This window comes from Tinamus guttatus, unplaced genomic scaffold (genome assembly GCF_059628265.1).
Source record: "Tinamus guttatus ecotype Peru unplaced genomic scaffold, ASM5962826v1 Tinamus_guttatus_pri_ptg000866l, whole genome shotgun sequence".
NCBI classification, from domain to species: domain Eukaryota; kingdom Metazoa; phylum Chordata; class Aves; order Tinamiformes; family Tinamidae; genus Tinamus; species Tinamus guttatus.
The window spans coordinates 784,730-801,889 of record NW_028289400.1 but is presented as its reverse complement, the minus strand read 5'-3'; the positions used below and the strand labels follow the sequence as shown (position 1 = coordinate 801,889).

At 61.6% G+C, this 17,160-nt stretch overlaps 1 protein-coding gene across 1 annotated transcript; it reads left to right on the top strand.

Moving 5' to 3' along the window:
* The first annotated feature begins 1,854 nt into the window (after positions 1 to 1,854).
* On the top strand, positions 1,855 to 15,982 carry GFRA2 (GDNF family receptor alpha 2). Its single transcript, XM_088537826.1, has 9 exons — positions 1,855 to 1,950; positions 5,352 to 5,657; positions 7,309 to 7,392; positions 9,917 to 10,265; positions 14,281 to 14,390; positions 14,466 to 14,606; positions 15,485 to 15,657; positions 15,736 to 15,789; positions 15,857 to 15,982. Exons 1-9 carry the CDS (start codon positions 1,911 to 1,913, stop codon positions 15,980 to 15,982), a joined length of 1,383 nt encoding a protein of 460 aa, XP_088393952.1. The 5' UTR covers positions 1,855 to 1,910.
* Positions 15,983 to 17,160: the final 1,178 nt, after the last annotated feature.

Below are 17,160 nucleotides of genomic sequence, written 5' to 3'. Positions count from 1 at the left end.
CAGCAGGCCTGACCCCCCGCCCCTCGGCTCCGCACGCTGTGCCGGCACCGGAGCAGCCACCGGGATGGGAATCTGGATCGCACGGCTTTCCGGAGGGGTGCAAGAGGCTCCCCACCGCTTGATGTAGGGCTGGAAGGAGGATGAGGATGCTGGCGGAGGCAGAAGCAGGCGAGCACAAGGCTGGGATCCTGCTCACCTCCCAGGAGCAGCAGTGGAGGGAGTCCTGCTCCGCGATATCCAATATCCAGGATGTGGGGAGAGGCTGAGTGCCAGCAAGGGCTGAGCTGGGAAAACCAGGAGCCTCAGACCCAAATGAATAACTGCCTTGGCTTCATGTGTGCATGTGCATGAGTGTGCACATGTGCGTGTGCAATTCCCCCCTGGCTGATCTTGGAGCAGGATCCACTGGGAGCTCCTGGCCCTCCCCTGGCTCCCTCTGCAGAGGGGCCGGTGGCAGCTCTCTGATCTGGTACCATGGGGGCCACGTCCCCAAACGGCCCTGCTCTCCCATGTCCCTATTCAGAGCCGGGGCAGGTCCCAGCGGGATAGGGAGCTTGGGTGGGGGGTCTTCCCTTGGGATCTGTCTGGCCACAGCAGCGGGGCCAGGGCAGCGTGGGGCTGCGCACGGCGGAGAGATGAGGGTGGCTGGAGACAGGGATGAAGGTATGGGGTGGCCGGAGGGAGGATGGAGGGATGGGATGGCTGGAGAGAGGGATGGAAGGAAGGGACGGATGGAGAGAGGGATGAAGGGATGGGGGTGGCTGGAGACAGGGATGAAGGGATGGGGTGGCTGGAGGGAGGATGGAGGGATGGGATGGCTGGAGAGAGGGAGGGAAGGAAGGGACGGATGGAGAGAGGGATGAAGGGATGGGGGTGGCTGGAGACAGGGATGAAGGGATGGAGTGGCTGGAGGGAGGATGGCGGGATGGGATGGGTGGAGAGAGGGATGAAGGGATGGGATGGCTCGAAAGGCTCCCGCACCCCCGCAGCTTGCAGAGCTCGGCCGCCGCCCCCGGCACCGCCGCCGCCTCCCGGAGCCCCGGGCCCGGCGCGGCCGCTGCCCCGCGCGCGCAGCCCGGCACGAAGGGCGGCAGAAGGGCGGCCGCGGCCGCGCTGCCCTCCGCGCCGAGCCCCGGCCCCGCGGAGGGGCGGAGAGGAGCGGGAAGGGCCGGGCCGCGGAGGGGAGGGGACGGGCGGCACCGGCGGCTCTGCCCCCTCCGCCGCCGCCGGGGCTCGGCCGAGCGCAGCCGCCCCTCGCCGCGCCCCCCCGCCGGCAGCCAGGGGCGGCAGCGCAGCCCCGCTCGGCACTGCCGCCGGGAGCCGGGCGGAGCGCGGAGCTCCCGGGGCGCGGAGCCCGGAACGCGGAGCTCGGAGCGCGGAGCTCCCGAGGCGCGGAGCCCGGAGCGCGGAGCTCCCGGAGCGCGGAGCTCCCGAGACGCGGAGCCCGGAGCGCGGAGCTCCCGGAGCGCGGAGCTCCCGAGGCGCGGAGCCCGGAGCGCGGAGCTCCCGGAGCGCGGAGCTCCCGAGACGCGGAGCCCGGAGCGCGGAGCTCCCGGAGCGCGGCGCTCGGAGCTCCCGGGGCGCGGAGCGCTGAGCTCCCGAAACGCGGAGCCCGGCGCGCGGAGCCCGGGGCTCGGAGAGCGGAGCTCCCGGGGCGCGGAGCCCGGAGCGCGGAGCTGGCCGCGGGGATGCGGCGGCAGGCGGCGGGACGCGCTGCCCGGCTCCGCGGCTGACGGCGGCGGCTCCGCGCCGGGCGGAGCGCGCACCCCTCTCCCCAGCGCAGAGCGTCCTCCGCGCCCGGATTTGGGATCTACCTTGGTTCGGGGGGGGCTTTTTTCACCCCCCCCCCCGCCACGCCTTTTATCTTTGCTATTTTTTATACTTGGGGAGGAACTCCTGGATTTACTAACATGATCCTGGCCAACACCTTCTGCATCGTCCTCTTCATAGGTGAGTGGCCTGGGAGGGTGGCTGCGGTCCTTGCCGGGGGCAGGAGGCAGTGGTCACTCCGTGGCAGAGTGTAGGGGACAGGGGAGAGGGGACATGTCCTTCCCGTGGGGAGATGCCGGAGAGCGGGAGCCACGCTGCTCCGGGGTGGTTGTCGTGTGCTGCGCTGCCAGGCTCTGCTCCTGCACTGGGAGATCGAGGAGGCAACTCGACGGAAATTCAGCTTTTTACTAGGGCCAACTTAATCTACCTTTCCTTTTTAAAGTTAAGGTGAGGGGGAAAATCGCAGCCTCCCTGGAGGAAGCGCCCGCCTATGGCACCGCACGGGCTGTCTGCCGGTGGGCTGGATTGCTGCCCAGGGAACACGCAAGGGGCAGCGTTCTCTGTGTGGCAGTAAAACCCCGGTGCTCTTTGATGCCCCTCTCCTTGCCAGCCGACAGTGGATGCGAATTTGGGAGTCTCTCAGCCCCTCCTTGGCCCCCAGCGCCCTCCGTCCCTGCAGCGGTGGCTCCCGTCTGCCCCGTTTCTGCTCGCGGCTTTGAACTCGCCGTGGAGAATCGGTTAGGAAAGTTGAGCTAATTGCGTGTGTGTGCGCAGGGAATTGCTGTGCCCTCTGTTGCAATTCCAGCGTGCGCTGCTTTAGATCACGGGCGAGTTATTTCGGAGCTCCTCTGTGCCAGGAAAAAGGCTTTGCATTTCTAGGGCAGCCTCCTAAGGAGACAGGGAAGGTGCGGCGGAAACGGCAGGGAAGGGGCGAAGGCAGAAGCTGGGGCGGATCCGGGCTGGAAAGGAGGCGCATGGGGCAGGTCCCTCGTCCCCGCTGCGAGGCGGTGACGCACCTCGGGACACGGATGGGCCGTGTGCCAGGACGTGTTCCAGGTGCGCTCGCGGCCGTACCCATGTCCACTGGCTCCCCGCATGCGTGCGCGTGTGTGTGCGATCCCCAACGCTGCAGCGCCTGGGAAAACCTCTGCTGAGGATGCAGGGAAAGGGCAGGGAGAGACCTGGAGGCTGGGAGACGCTCCCAAGGGATGCGCCGGTGGGTAGCGAGCTCGGCCGGTCCCCGGGCGAGGGTGGTGATGAGACTCTCCCATGCTCCATGCTCTTCCTCTCCCGTGTCCGGGCTGTTGCCTGGATAGGTGAGAAGGATCAAGCAGAGAGGCTGCTCGCTCCTAGCCAGGGAAGCCTGACCCTGGCCCCAGCTCTGGGAATGCTGGGATCTAGCCGTGTTTCCTGAGCCCTTTGAACAGCCTCCCAAATCCAGGCTTTTCTTTCTGAGGAAGCAGGAAAGCCCTTTGGGCCGGGATAAGGCAACCACTGCCGCAGGGACGAGGCTGCCCCTCCAAGCCGCGTTGGGAGCATCAACATTTGTCACTAAAGCTGCCTGTGTCCAAAGGCTCTGGCACAAGCAGGAAAAGGAACCATGTCTCTAAGCTAGAGGAGAAAAGAGGCAGCGTCGCGTCGCGCGCTCAGGGCTGTCAGAGCCCTGTGCATCTGCCTGCAAATCCTCGCCGTGCTCCGACACCCCGGAGACGCCGGGGATTAGGTTGAGATTCTCTGCAGATGTTTTATTGATAGGAGCTCAGCACGCGCGTGGCGGCGAGGCGAGCGCGGCGGGGAGGAACGCGCTGCCTGCCCCTGTGCCCAAGCCTTGCCGGCTCCGTGGCCTGAGGAAGCTCCTGGGAAAGCCCCTCCATGGGAGCGGGATTTGGGATGTCGGGCACAGGCTCCGGTGGTGGATTTGCTGTTGCATGTCCTGCCGGCGCAGCGGGAATGCTGGAGCCCTTCGTGAGGATGCTCCGCAGCTCCGAGCGTCTCGCACATCCCATCCCACCTCCTGTCCTTGGCAGCGGATGCAGGCAGCACCTCCGGGCCCTGCAGAGCTTGGGGACAACTGGGGACACCTGAGGATGTGGCTGGGACAGGCCAGGGGAGGGAGAGGCTTGGGATGGCCTTTTGGGCAGGGCGGCACCACCTGGAGCAGACAAGGCCGGAGCTTGGGATCTCACGCAAAGGGATCAGCAGGAGTGGAGGAGACGTGGGACACTGCGGAGCTGTGGAGAGGCTCCCTCCAACCTGGAACGCAACCCGTCACCTGGCGAAGAGCTGACGTCCCCTCCCTGGGCACCCGGCCCTCCTGTCTTGGGCCAACCTAGAGGCACCCTGGGCGCATCCCGCTGCTGCCTCCCTGTGGAATACAATCCCAAAAGGCCTCCACGACCCTGCACTGGATGCGGGGGGCTCAGTGCCCGCTTCCTGCTCCCTGTGCACCCTCTGGAGCAGCTCAGCTCTTTGGGGCATCGTCGGATGCCGGCGAAATTGGATCCACTCCTCGGGCTGGATGCAAGCAGCGGGTTTCCACCTTGGTGACCAAGTGTGCCATGTCCCCTGCCCGTGCCACGTGTGCTCCCGTGTGTCCCCCGGTGCTCGGACAGTGCTGGGCCACGCTGGAGCTGGAGCAGGAGCAGGAGCTGGAGCTGGAACTGGATGGAGGGAGGTAGCCAGGGCACAGTGAGCCGCGGTGCCCGCTGACCCCCGGCGCGGCGCAAGGGACATGGGTGGCTGGTGTCACATGCCTCTAGGTGTCACTGTCACCTTGCTGTACCCGGGCGCATGGCCGCGGCAGGGAGCTGGTGCTGGAGGCCTCGGGCTGACGTTTCCCATGTGCCTCTTCCAATGTCGCAGCAAAAGGAAGGACACGGGAGCCACGTGCGCCCCAGCGCAGGGAGCTGCTGGCCATGGGTTGCGTGCGGAAGCCCCGGGCACCCCATGGTGGAGCAGGCAGAGCCCTTGGCAAGAAACTGGTTGGAAAAACGCAAGAAAATGCCAAAATGCTGGCAGGGAAGCTCTTGGAAGTGCAGATGATGGAGCAGGGAGAGGGTGTGCGCTGTGGCATGCGCGGGGCGAGTTCGCAGGGAGAGAGCCAGGGCAGCATTCCGGGACTCGGATGCCCTAAAAGATCCCGGGCTGGGCCTGGGAATGCTGAGATACTGAACCTGGTGGCACAGGGTTGCTTGGCTCGGCCTCCTTGTCTCCTTGAACCGGGAGCAGTCGCGCGCAGGGTCGCTTCTCCCCGAGCAAACGCGCTGCGCTCGCTTATTTGCCTGCTTAGTTTCAGTAAGAAACGGAGAGGTCCGGGTCCTTGTGGGTTTCCAGGGGCCACCTTAATCCTGTGCCACGGTGCCCACGATGGCCCTGGCACCGCTCGGGCTGCATTCGGGCATCCTCCCAGCCCCGCTAGGAGCCACGGGGCGACTCGCACGGGGCTGCTGCCGGGAGCGGCGAAGGGGGCCCCGGGTGCTGCCGCGCGCGCGGTGCCCCCGGCACAGGGGACGGGAGGAGGTGGCGGGGTGACCCCCCCCGGCGCCCCTCACCGCTCTCCGCCCTTGTCCCCCCCGGTGCAGCCGAGCTCCCGTGCGGCCGCGCGGGGCCCTCGTCGGCGCCGGCCGCGGAGCCGCGGGCGCCCGTGGACTGCGTGCGAGCCAACGAGCTGTGCGCCACCGAGGCCGCCTGCAGCGCCCGCTACCGCACGCTGCGGCAGTGCCTGGCCGGCCGCGACAGGAACACCATGCTGGCCAACAAGGAGTGCCAGGCGGCCCGCGAGGTGCTGCAGGGGAGCCCGCTCCACGAGTGCCGCTGCAAGCGCGGCATGAAGAAGGAGCTGCAGTGCCTGCAGATCTACTGGAGCATCCATCTGGGGCTGGCCGAAGGTACGGCTGGGGTTGCGTGCCCGCTGCGTGCGCGTCCTGCGTGTCGCAAGCATGTCGTGCATGGTGCATGCACGCCTTGTGCGGTGCATGCACATCCTGCATGTTGCATGCGCATTGCATGCACGTGGCGGTGACTGCGACGCGAGAGGAGCCGCAGAGTGCATGCAAGAATTGCCACCCTGCAGGAATTGCCTCCAGCTCTGGCCTAGCCCCAGGACTAGCTCACCCAAAAAGCAGCCACTGACAGGACTCGCTGCTTAATTATTCCTCAGCCCTCATTAGCAGCCTCCATTACAAAGGGCGCTGCAGACATGAAGGCCCCCGTTACTCCAGGCCATATCCCGAGAGGATGAGGAGAGGGGAAGAAGGGTGGATGTACCAGGAGGAAGAGACTCGGGGAAGATCCCTGCAGCCGAGAGCCACCGACGGCTGCTCTCGCTTCCCTGCGGCCGGCCCCTTTCCCGCGGGAGCCCGGCAGTCCCTGCCATTAGGGAGGGCTGCCTGCACTCCCGCGCTGCTCCTCGAGGTTAATTGCATCTCAGCTAGCTCAAGAAAAGTCCGTTGCCCTTTTAATGCTCGGTAATTTTCCTAGCCAGCAGCGGGGTTCAGCTAGTATTTAATTATTTATTGCAGCGGCAAAGCAATAGAGCGGGAGGTTACAGTGTTTCCTAAATGCACTTTAATAAAGGCGCTATTTGTCATTGGAGCATTAGGAAACCCGGCAAGGCAAATGGGGCTGACTCCAAAGGGAAGGCTTTGCCCAAGCCCGTTTCCTTCCCTGCTCCCAGCCAGCCCTGCAGCTCCCGCAGAGCGTTCCCGCTGAGGCTCCGCGCTCCCCATTCCCAGGGAAGGGTGTGGAGCAGCAGCGGGGTCGGAGCAAACCCTCCTTCCTCATTCCCGGCTCTTAATGAGCTTGTTTTGCAGCACGAGGCTTCAAGTGGCTCCTTAATTACAAGGGATAAATGCTGCTGCCTCGGGCTAATAATATCCTGGTACAGCAAACGTGGGCCGGCCTTCCTCACCCTGCAGCGTCTTCCTCGCGCTGTAGCGGCTCTGATGGGGAGGGACATCAGGAGCCCCTTGGGCTGGGGCATCCCAGTTCCCTGGGATAACACGCTGGGAATGCTCCTGTGGAATGGGGCTATCCTGATGGATTCCTCCATCATGGGAAGAATTGTGGAAATTCCGTTATTTTCCCCACATAGGCCAGAGAACAGGGCAGAATCCTATTCTGAGTGTTCTTTGAGGCAGGGCCTTTCTTCACACCAAAAAATAACCCCCAAAGCCAGGGTGAAGTAAAGACCTTGAAACTTTGCGCTTGCAGCTGCTCCAAACACTACCCCTATCCCCAAAACGCTGCCCTTTCGAGTCCAAATTCTCCAAACACTTAGTGACGAGGCTAAACGTTTTTTTGTTTGTGTACAGGATATATATTTTGGGGGGGGTTGTTTTTCAATTCCTGAGTCGAAAATTCCTGGCAGCTCCCTGGGAGCCCGTGGGAGGAGGTGGAGAGGGATGGAGACCTGGGCGCGAGGGGAGCTTTGGCCCGGCCTTGCCTTGGGCAGGCGGCCGGGGCCTGCGTGGGGGCTGCGGTTGTTCCCTGTGGTCTTTTAATTTGCTTTCGTTTCCTCTCTCCTTCCTCCCACTCTAGGAGAGCAATTTTATGAAGCTTCCCCCTACGAGCCGGTCACCTCTCGTCTCTCTGATATATTCAGGCTCGCCTCAATTTTCTCAGGTAATAAAAGCAACATGTGTCCGCTGTTTTATCCTCGCCTGCCGGGGAATATAAACCTGCTTCCGAGCTCGCCGGGAATGCAGCTTGTCCGGGAATGCCCTCGGCCCCTGTTAAACCTCTGTGTCCTCTCCCGCCTCCAGGACATGGCGCCTCGAGCATCTGCGGGCATTCAGGGCTGGCTTGGCCCTTTGGGGCAGATCCTCCCTGTTCTGGGCCAGATCCTCCCTGTTCTGGGCCATTCCTCAGGGATCCGACGGCTCGGGGCGGATGAGCCGGGGTCGGGATGTGCTGCGAGCTCCTGCTGGGCCACGTTTTCCGCAGGCTGCGGTTTAGGTTTTTTCCCGTTTGGCCCCAGCTGCCTCTGAGCCCGTGAAAATAACGATTTGATAAAGCGGCCGAGAGAGCTCGTAATTCCCTCGTTTGTCTTGCCGACACGGCCACGCGCCGCCTCCGGCGAGCCCAGGGAGACGCGGCGCCGGGGGTGGCCGTGGGCACCGGAGAGTCACCCTGCAGGCGCTCGGCAACACTGGGAATGGGATAGTGACCGGGAGAGCAACCAGGAACGTGGCACAGCCACTGCAGGCACTCGGACCATCGCTGCCTTGATGTCTTATCCCGGGAATATGAACTCCGGAGCTGTCTGACAGGAACTTTTGAGCCATCTATTTCCATGACAGCCCTGGTGCTGCTGTCCCTTGCGTGCCCGTGAACTGGGGCAGCCCCACCGCAGCCGATGCTGCAATTTGCACCCGCTGCCTCCCTGGGAGCCCCATCCAGGTCCGGAGCAAGTGAGCTGCTGCTGCCGCTTCTCCGTAACGAGGCTGAGCCAGAGCGCTGCTAATTGCCTATGGGGATAGCAATGGGATTACGTTACCTTTCTGGAAAAGGGGCTGCGTAAGCAAGCAGGGAGGCCATGCAGCCACGCGTGTGCCGACAGGGCAGCTGGCAGGGACGTTCCTGTCCCATGCGCCGTGCCTGAGCCCGGAGCAACCGGGCCAGCATGAGGGCAGAGCTGGAGCCTCTCTGGGCTCACAGTTCTGGCACCGGGATGCACACACTGGGATGCACAGGCAGGATGCATGCACTGGGATGCGCATGCAGGATGCATGCACACGCAGGATACATGCATCAGGATATGCACGCAGGATGCATGCACTGGGATGCGCATGCAGGATACATGCACCAGGATGTGCGTGCATCCTGCACCAGGATGCACACGCAGGATGCATGCAACGGGATGCACACGCAGGATGCCCACACTGGGATGCACACGCAGGATGCCTGCACTCGGATATGCACGCAGGATGCCTGCACTGGGATGAGCATGCAGGATGCATGCACTGGGATGCACACGCAGGATGCATGCACTGGGGCGTGCACGCAGGATGCCTGCACCAGGATGTGCATGCAGGATACCTGCAACGGGATGCACACGCAGGATACATGCACCGGGATGCACACGCAGGATGCCTGCACCAGGATGCACACGCAGGATGCCTGCACCGGGGTATGCATGCAGGATGCATGCACTGGGATGCGCACGCAGGATGCATGCACCAGGATGTGCATGCAGGATACCTGCAACGGGATGCACACACAGGATACATGCATTGGGATGCAAGCACCAGGGTGCAGGCGCCGGGATGGCCCCGCTCGCGAAGTGCCGGCTCCTCAGCCCCCGGTTCCCGCCTCATGCAGTTTTCATGCTGGCGCTTTATTAATGAGCTCCCCAGAAACCCGGCGCTTCCAAGCCTTAGCTCCATTAAAATGCATCCAGATCCCCGCAGGCCTCGGGCGGAGCGGACGCGGCGCCAGGCAGGATTAGGCCGTGAGCCGGCGCTTTGCAGGGAGCGTGCACTTCCTGCTGGGATGGGAACGACGCGGCATCCCAGCCGCGAGCTGGCACAGAGGTGGCTTCGGGATGTCCCCAATGCTCTTCCCCAGGTTTTGGGATTTTGAGGTGGCAAAGGGAAGAGTGGGTTGCACACACTGGGAGCTCCTTCCTATCTGCCAATCACCTATTTCTAGTGGGAATCCCTCCTCCGTGCTCCCCTTCGCCTTCTCCAGTAGGAACCCAGGGAGTGCCATAAGAATCCTAGAAATTGTTTGGATTGAAGAGGAGAGGAAATTATGGAAGAAATTACTGGTGCAGTCAGATGACTTTTAAAATAGCACCTGGCTTGCCAAGGGCAATTCATCATTTTGACAAAAAAAAAAAAAAAAAAAAAAAAAGAGGAAAAAAAGAAAAAAAAATGCCCTTATTCCTGCCTGGTGGTTTGGCTTCAGCTTTGTGGGTGGCCGGGATTCCTGGCAGGCTCCATTGGAGCAGCTCCATTGGAGCCAGCAGCGGGATGCTCCGAGGTGACCCGGTTCCTGGGAGGTGACACAGCAGCCGTGTTGTAGCGGGCAGGATAATTAATAACATATTCCTTGAATAACCGTCTCGCAATAACCCGTGTGAGTGCCTGGCGTGTCGGAGCGTCCCCGGGCGCGCTCATCCCATCTCCCGCTTGCTCCCGCGCAGGAACAGACCCCGCCGGCACCTCCAAAAGCAACCAGTGCCTGGACGCGGCCAAGGCGTGCAACCTCAACGACAACTGCAAGCGCCTGCGCTCCGGCTACATCTCCACGTGCAGCAGGGAGCTGTCGGCGGCCGAGCGCTGCAGCCGCCGCAAGTGCCACAAGGCGCTGCGGCAGTTCTTCGACCGCGTGCCCGGCGAGTACACGTACCGGCTGCTCTTCTGCTCCTGCAGGGACGCGGCATGCGCTGAGCGCCGCCGCCAGACCATCGTGCCCGCCTGCTCCTACGAGGACAAGGAGAAGCCCAACTGCCTGGACCTGCGCGGCCTGTGCCGCGCCGACCACCTCTGCCGGTGAGGGCTGCGCGGCGGGGACGCGGGGACGCGCGGGGACGCGCGGGGACGCACGGGGATGCGCAAGGATGCACAGGGATGCAGGGCACCCTGCCGCGAGCTCGGCCCGCACGGGATGCCCGGGAGGGATCCTGCTGACAGCAGGATGCTCCGCTCCCGCTTGGGAATGCGCCCTTGGAGAAGCCCGGGCTGCAAACCCCGCCAGCGCAGCTTCCTTGCGGGAAGCATCCGGAGCAGCCGAGGAAGGGGAGCGCGGGGCTTTTGCTCCGTTATGAAGCTCGGTATTCACGCGGCAGGAAATAAAGCCGGAGCCTCATCACCCTCCCAGGGCCGGATCGGCCTCGGAAAGAATTGGCTGCCCATGAGGAGGAGGCTCCCTGCGCCGCGGAGGTGATGGAGGCTCCCAGCGGCCACATAAATAAATAACGGCTGCGGGGCGGGCGCTGCGAGCGAACGTGTTGGCGGAGGCAAAATGTGCCTTTTTATCAACAAGTAATGCAATAATTGGGCACCTGTAAATAAAAGATGCTGGGGCCGTGCTGCAGCCGGGTGAACAGCAGCCCCTCTCCGGCGCCGGCGCAGCCTCTGTCCTGCCATCCCGCGGGATGCGCCGGGGTTTCCCTGCTCTCTTGGCACCAGCTCCCTGTGCTGCTCGGGCTACGGATGAAGCAAGCTAAACGGTCCCAGCCTGTTCCCCACGGAGCTACCGTGCACTGTAATATCACATTGCCCTTTTTTTCTCATTTAATGCATTTCTTTGACACCCATGGGACAGAAGATTTGGGTTTTCGAGAGGACTGGCTGAAGCAAAGGTAGCTGCCTTGGTAGCTTGGGATCCTCCAGCTCTTCCTGCTTTAAAAAGCCCCCGGAGCTGCGATTCCCCCAGGCCTGACCCTCTCTGAGCTCCTGGCCAGGCAAACACGGAGCAATCAGGCACCAATCGCTGCAATTTGTGAAGCTTTCCGTGCCGGGAAGCTTTTCCTGGAGCCAAGGCAGATTCTGACAAACCCGGCCTTGCTTTGTGTCTGATTGCAACGGACAGGTTTTAGCTCCCAGAATATAAAAACCTTTTTGCAAAACACTAACCTCAGCTAAGGGGGAAAGGAAGGAAAGGGAAGAAAAGAGCTGATTTCAGCAGCTGCAGTTTGCTGTATTTTTCATCTTGCATCAGCAAGTCGGGAACACAAATAATCTGCTCTTATATGCTTCACTGAGGCTGGTGCCGAAGAATTTCCCAGCCTCCACTGGCTGCTGTTCCTCGGCTCCCGAAGACAGGGCAATGCTTCATTTCCTCGTGTTTTTTCCCCCTTTTTGCATGCATTTCAGGCAGTATTGGTGCCTGGAGGGACTAGGGTCTTGCCCAGGTTTTTGCTGGGTCCTCATGCGCATTGGGGAGGTCCCTGGGCTTGCAATAGGCTCTTTGGGCTCGTGCATGCCCCACAGGTGCCAAGCAGCTCCCCTCTGGCTCAGGGCAACGTCCTTAGGCTGGAATGGGCCCGCTGGGAAGGAGGCGGGACAGGGAGCATCGTTCCTAGGGTTGGGACCAGGTGCATCCTGCCCGGATGCGACCGGAGGTGCAAAGTGGGAACGTGGTCCCCTTTCCTCAGCCCCCGTCCTTGTCCCGGCGCCCTTTGCGGACACAAAGCGCCGCTCGTAATGGATGTTGCCGTGACAAACAGCCGCGCGCGCTCCGCTTCCTCATTACGGTCCGGAATGAGAGCGGCTCGGAGGAGCGGATCACCCGGGAAGCGGAGGAGAGGGAAACGGTGGCTCTGCACGCAGGGAAAGGGATGCAGGACAGCAGCATCCACGGGATGGGCTCTGAGCTCGCGGATCCGCAGGGTTCGGTGGCATCTGGATCCCAAGGAAGGACATGGGAAGGCGCGCGAGCCCCTGGGGCGGCTCCTTGGCCACCTCGCTCAGGGCTAACCGCACTCTTAACACACTCCTCAGTCAATTCGCGCTGAATAATTAAATAGAGAGCCTTCATAAGTATTGACTTAATGTGACAGCAAGTCTATACTGACTCAGGGTTTGCTTATGTAAACACAATCTCTTGTTCGGCTTAGTTAGCAGTTCAATGAAATAGAACAGTCCTTCAATTAAAATCAAATGATGCGTGTGTTTAATTCTGCCTTCCTTCCCTTCCCAGGGAATAGCAGGGTCGGAGCATGGGCGGGAGGATCAGAAAAGTCTTTCGACTGCTCTTATCCGTGATGGATCAAGGCAGCGTCCTGGGAAGGCATCGGGATGGCTCCTCCGGGTCAGCTCCGTGTGTCCTGTGGCTCCGTGCGGGTCCCTGGCGCCTCTGTGCACTGGGGTCTATTAAAGCCATTTTTCCTCGGCCCTTGCAAATTGCCTGTGAAAATGCACGTCTGCAGCAATCTCTGCATCTTGGCCATTTTCTGCATGAAATATTCAGGAGGTGGCCGGAGCGCTTGGATGCGCGCGAGCGGCGCAGGGCTTCGCATTGGCGCTGGGAACAATTAACACCCAATTAGGCCCTTCGCATCTGTTGCGGGGAATTCGCATCTCGGAAATTGCCCCGAATGGGAAAAATGAGCCGGAATCCTCAGCTGCGCAGGTAGCTGCTGGTGCCGCTTCCCGACGGGGCCTTCTCCGTCATTCCGGCCGCTTGGCACCGGCGCTGCCGGCTCCGATGAGACACACTTGGCTCCGGCGCTTAAAAGCAGAAATATGAGAATCCGCGGGACGCTTCCAGGCAGGTTTATTCCCGGCAGCGCGAGGCTCCTGCCGCGCTGGCGAACACCGCGTGTGCAGCGGAAAGAGTGACATCTGGCTCGGATATTCCGGCAGGATCACCAGCTGCCTCTCCGTGCAGCATGGAAAGAATAACATTTGCCTTAGAGGATGCTGCAAGGCAGGAGCGGGGCCCTGGGGAGCCGTGGGACAGGTTTGCAGGGACGTGGGACGCGTTTGCGTGACACCGCGGGGCGAATTTGCTACCGCTCGACGTTCCTTCACCTGCCGCCCGGGGAGACGGAGATGCCCTTGGAAAATCGGGTTGTCTCCACGGAGCGAGGAGGAGGAGGAGGAGTCGGGACAGGGTTAAGGCAGCACCTTCCCTCCCTCCTTTCCCTCCCGCGCACTCGGAATCCGCCGTGATGAAAAGCCCTGGAAAAACACGAGGTTTTCCTGCAGGTCCCCGCTCCTTCAATCACCGCTTCATTTCTTCCCCTGTCTAATTTGATCAAAACCTCCTGAAAACAAATCATTGCTATTTAAAAAATAACACAATCCCTACCCTTTATTTCCATCAATTCTTATGGCTTTAGGCAGGTACTGTTGCATGATTCAATCACTGCTTGGACAAAAATGACATTTAATTAACAAGGAAGCAAAAGGAAGCTAAGGAAAATGAAGTATGGCTTTCCCTGTATCGAGTGTGAAAAAAGGAGCCGGGGAGGGTTTTTTATTTTTTATTCTGTGAAACACGGCAAATGCATTCAATGCATTTTTTGTGGTGTCAGCAGCGGCGAATCCTCCGTGTGGTCGCGACGGAGGCGGGTCTGGTTGGGAAACGGAGCGCGTCTGCGTGTCCTCCTGCGCTGTCTGTCCGTCCCCCCACGTCCTGATATGTCCCTTATTCCGTCCCCTTTGCAGCGAGGTTATTCAGCCCATGCCAAGAACGTCCCCTCCAAGGCGTTGCGTGCAAAAACGGGGCGTTTCGGTGGGTTTTGACCTGTGATTTTGGTCCCCCGTGAGCAGTGTCACGGAGGTGTCCCTGGAGGGGACCAGAGTGTCCCAGCGAGGTGCCAAGGCAAAGCCCCCAGCGCCCTCCACGCGCTCCCAAATCCGCCTGGGATGCGGGGCCTCCTTTGAGGAGCCGGGAAGCGGGATGGCTCCGTTACATCCCTGCCTGGATGCAGGGACAGAGCGCGGCAGCTCCCGCGCCGCGAGATCTCATTTAGATCCCCGCTCGCGCTCCCATCTATCCTCCTGTCTCTTAGCTCGTGTTTATTTATCTATTTATTTCTTCCCCGCTCGGCGCCAGGTCGCGGCTGGCCGACTTCCACGCCAACTGCCCCGCGTCGCTGCAGGCGCCCGGCGGCTGCCCCGGGGACAACTTCCAAGCGTGCCTGGGCTCCTACGCCGGCCTCATCGGTGAGCGCCGCGGCGGCGGGACGGGGCCGGCGCCGCGCGGCCCCGCTCGCTCCCGACGCCCTCGTCTCGCCGCAGGCTTCGACGTGACGCCCAACTACGTGGACGCGAGCCCCGGCGGCGTCGTCGTCTCGCCCTGGTGCTCCTGCAAGGGCAGCGGCAACCGGGAGCAGGAGTGCGAGACCTTCCTGCGCGACTTCACCGCCAACGCCTGCCTCCGTGAGCTCCCGCGCGCGCCGCGTGCCGGCCCCGCGGCGCCCCCCGCGTCTAGGAATAACCCCAGACACCAGTACAGGCTGGGGACCGACCTTCTGGAGAGCAGCTCTGCAGAGAAAGACCTGGGTGTCATGGTGGATGATAAGTTGACCGTGAGGCAGCAGTTGCCCTTGTGGCCAAGAAGGCCAAGGGGATCCTGGGGTGCGTTAAGAAGAGCGTCTCCAGCAGGTCAAGGGAGGGGATCCTGCCCCTCTACTCAGCCCTGGGGAGGCCGCATCTGGAGTATTGTGTCCAGTTCTGGAGTATTGTGTCCAGTTCTGCAGTATTGTGTCCAGTTCTGGAGTATTGTGTCCAGTTCTGCAGTATTGTGTCCAGTTCTGGGCTCCACAGGACAAGAGGGATGTGGAGCTGCTGGAGAGAGGCCAGCGCAGGGCTACGAGGATGATCAGGGGCCTGGAACATCTGCCCTGTGAGGAGAGGCTGAGGGAGCTGGGCCTGTTCAGCTGGAGAAGAGAAGGCTGAGAGGGACCTGAGCAGTGTCTAGAAGTACCTCAAGGGAGGCAGTGAGGAGGATGGGGCTGGTCTCTTTTCACTGGTGGGCACTGACAGAACTAGAGGAAACGGCCACAAACTGAAGCACCAAAAGTTCCACAGGAACTTAAGGAAAAATTTCTTCCCAGTGAAGGTGCCAGAGCCCTGGAACAGGCTGCCCAGAGAGGTTGTGGAGTCTCCTTCTCTGGAGATCTTCAAACCCGCTTGGACGCAGCCCTGTGCCACGTGCTCTAGGTGACCCTGCGTGTGCAGGGGTGGGACTAGATGATCTCTAGAGGTTCCTTCCAACCCTAAGCATTCCATGGTTCTATGATTCTCCTTCCCGCTAGGAAACGCCATCCAGGCCTTCGGCAATGGCACCGACGGGACGCCCGCGGTGAAGAGCCCCTTGCCGCCCGCCACGGTGCTGCCGCCCAAGCCGGAGGGGCGCCCGGGGCTGCCCGATGACGCCGGCAACACGATGTACGACACCAGCGTCATCACCACGTGCACCTCCGTGCAGGTAGGCGCCGCGCGCCCCGGGCACGGCCGGGTCTCCGGCGCCCCGGTGCCGGCCCTAAGCCGCCCCGCTGCGCCGCAGGAGCACGGAGCCAAGGCCAACGGATCGGGAGAGCCGAGCCTGTGCTACGCCGAGGTGAGCGCGGGCCGCAGGGGCGCGCGGTGCCGGCCGCGGCCGCGTCCTGACGCCCCCCATCCCGCAGAGCCAGCTGCCCACGGACCTGGCGCCGGAGCAGAAGGGCTTCGCCGAGCGCTCCGCGATCGGCGGGCGGCCGGCGCCGGGCTGGCTGCTGCCCGCGGCGCCCCTGCTGCTGGCGACGCTGCTCTAAGCGGGACGGCGCGGACGCCCTCGCGCTCGTGGAAGCTCTCGGCCTCTCTCCGCCCGGGATTCCCGCTTTTCCGGGCCGGGAAGGAGCGGGGCGGCTGGTGCTGGCGGCTGCAGCGCGCCCGCCGCCCCGCGGGGGCCGGCGGCAGGAGGACCCTCGTGATGCTGGGCAACGTTTGGGTGGTTTTTCTTTCCTTCTTTTCCCCCCTCCGGTTCCGTCCTTTTCTTCCTGCTCTCCAAGGTGCAATGGGGGCTTTGCTAAGGGCAGAGCCCCAGGCTGGGGACACAACCCCTGTCTGCAGCGCCGCGGCCGAGAGCATCCCGCATCCCGCATCCCGCATCCCGGCCGGCGGCGCCACGCGGATGCTCCCCGCCAGCACAGTGGGTCGCACTGCCAGGCGGACAAACGGACGGACAGACGGGCTCCCCTTCGCCCTTCACATCCACATTATCGTTTCTTCTTTCCCGTGGTTGGCCATGCATTAAAGCTCCAAGGGAAAGGAACTCGCATCCCAACGTCGGAAGCTCACTTGGGGTTTGCGTGGGGAAAACTCTCCGGTTTTCTTTTTCCTTCATCCTGTTGAATTTGGGTTCAGAAGAGGCCTTCTCTGGCTGCAGCCCTCGCTGTGTCACCCTCACAGTTTCCTTTCTCTTATACATACATATATAGTGTATGTATATAGCAGTCACCTATACTTACATATATGTATGTATATACATAACCATATACATATACAGTGTGGCTTTTTTTTCCTCTTTTATTTTGTTTTTCTTAAATGAACAACAGCAACAACAACTAAAAATGTATTATTGTAAAGTTTATTTTTTTTAATGATATCTATAATGGAAACAAAAATAAACCAAGAACCAAAAAAAAAAAAAAAACAAGCAAAAACACCACAGAGGAGCAAAACCCGTACGTGTGCCCTGCAAATAGAGGGGAAATAAAGGGAGGTGATGGAATAAGGCCCAGTGGGATGGGGACGGGGGTTGCTGCATGGATGTGGGTCAGACGCCCCGTGCTCCCCGACGTCCTTGTTCCGGGGGATGAGCACCGTTTCAAAGGCGCTGTGACAGCCTCGGGTTTTTTTGTTGCCTTTTTTTAATGCAAATCACTGTGTTTTGGAAAACACCGTCCCCTTTTTCTCGTCTTTTTTTGATTCTTTATTCCCCAGCCGCCTG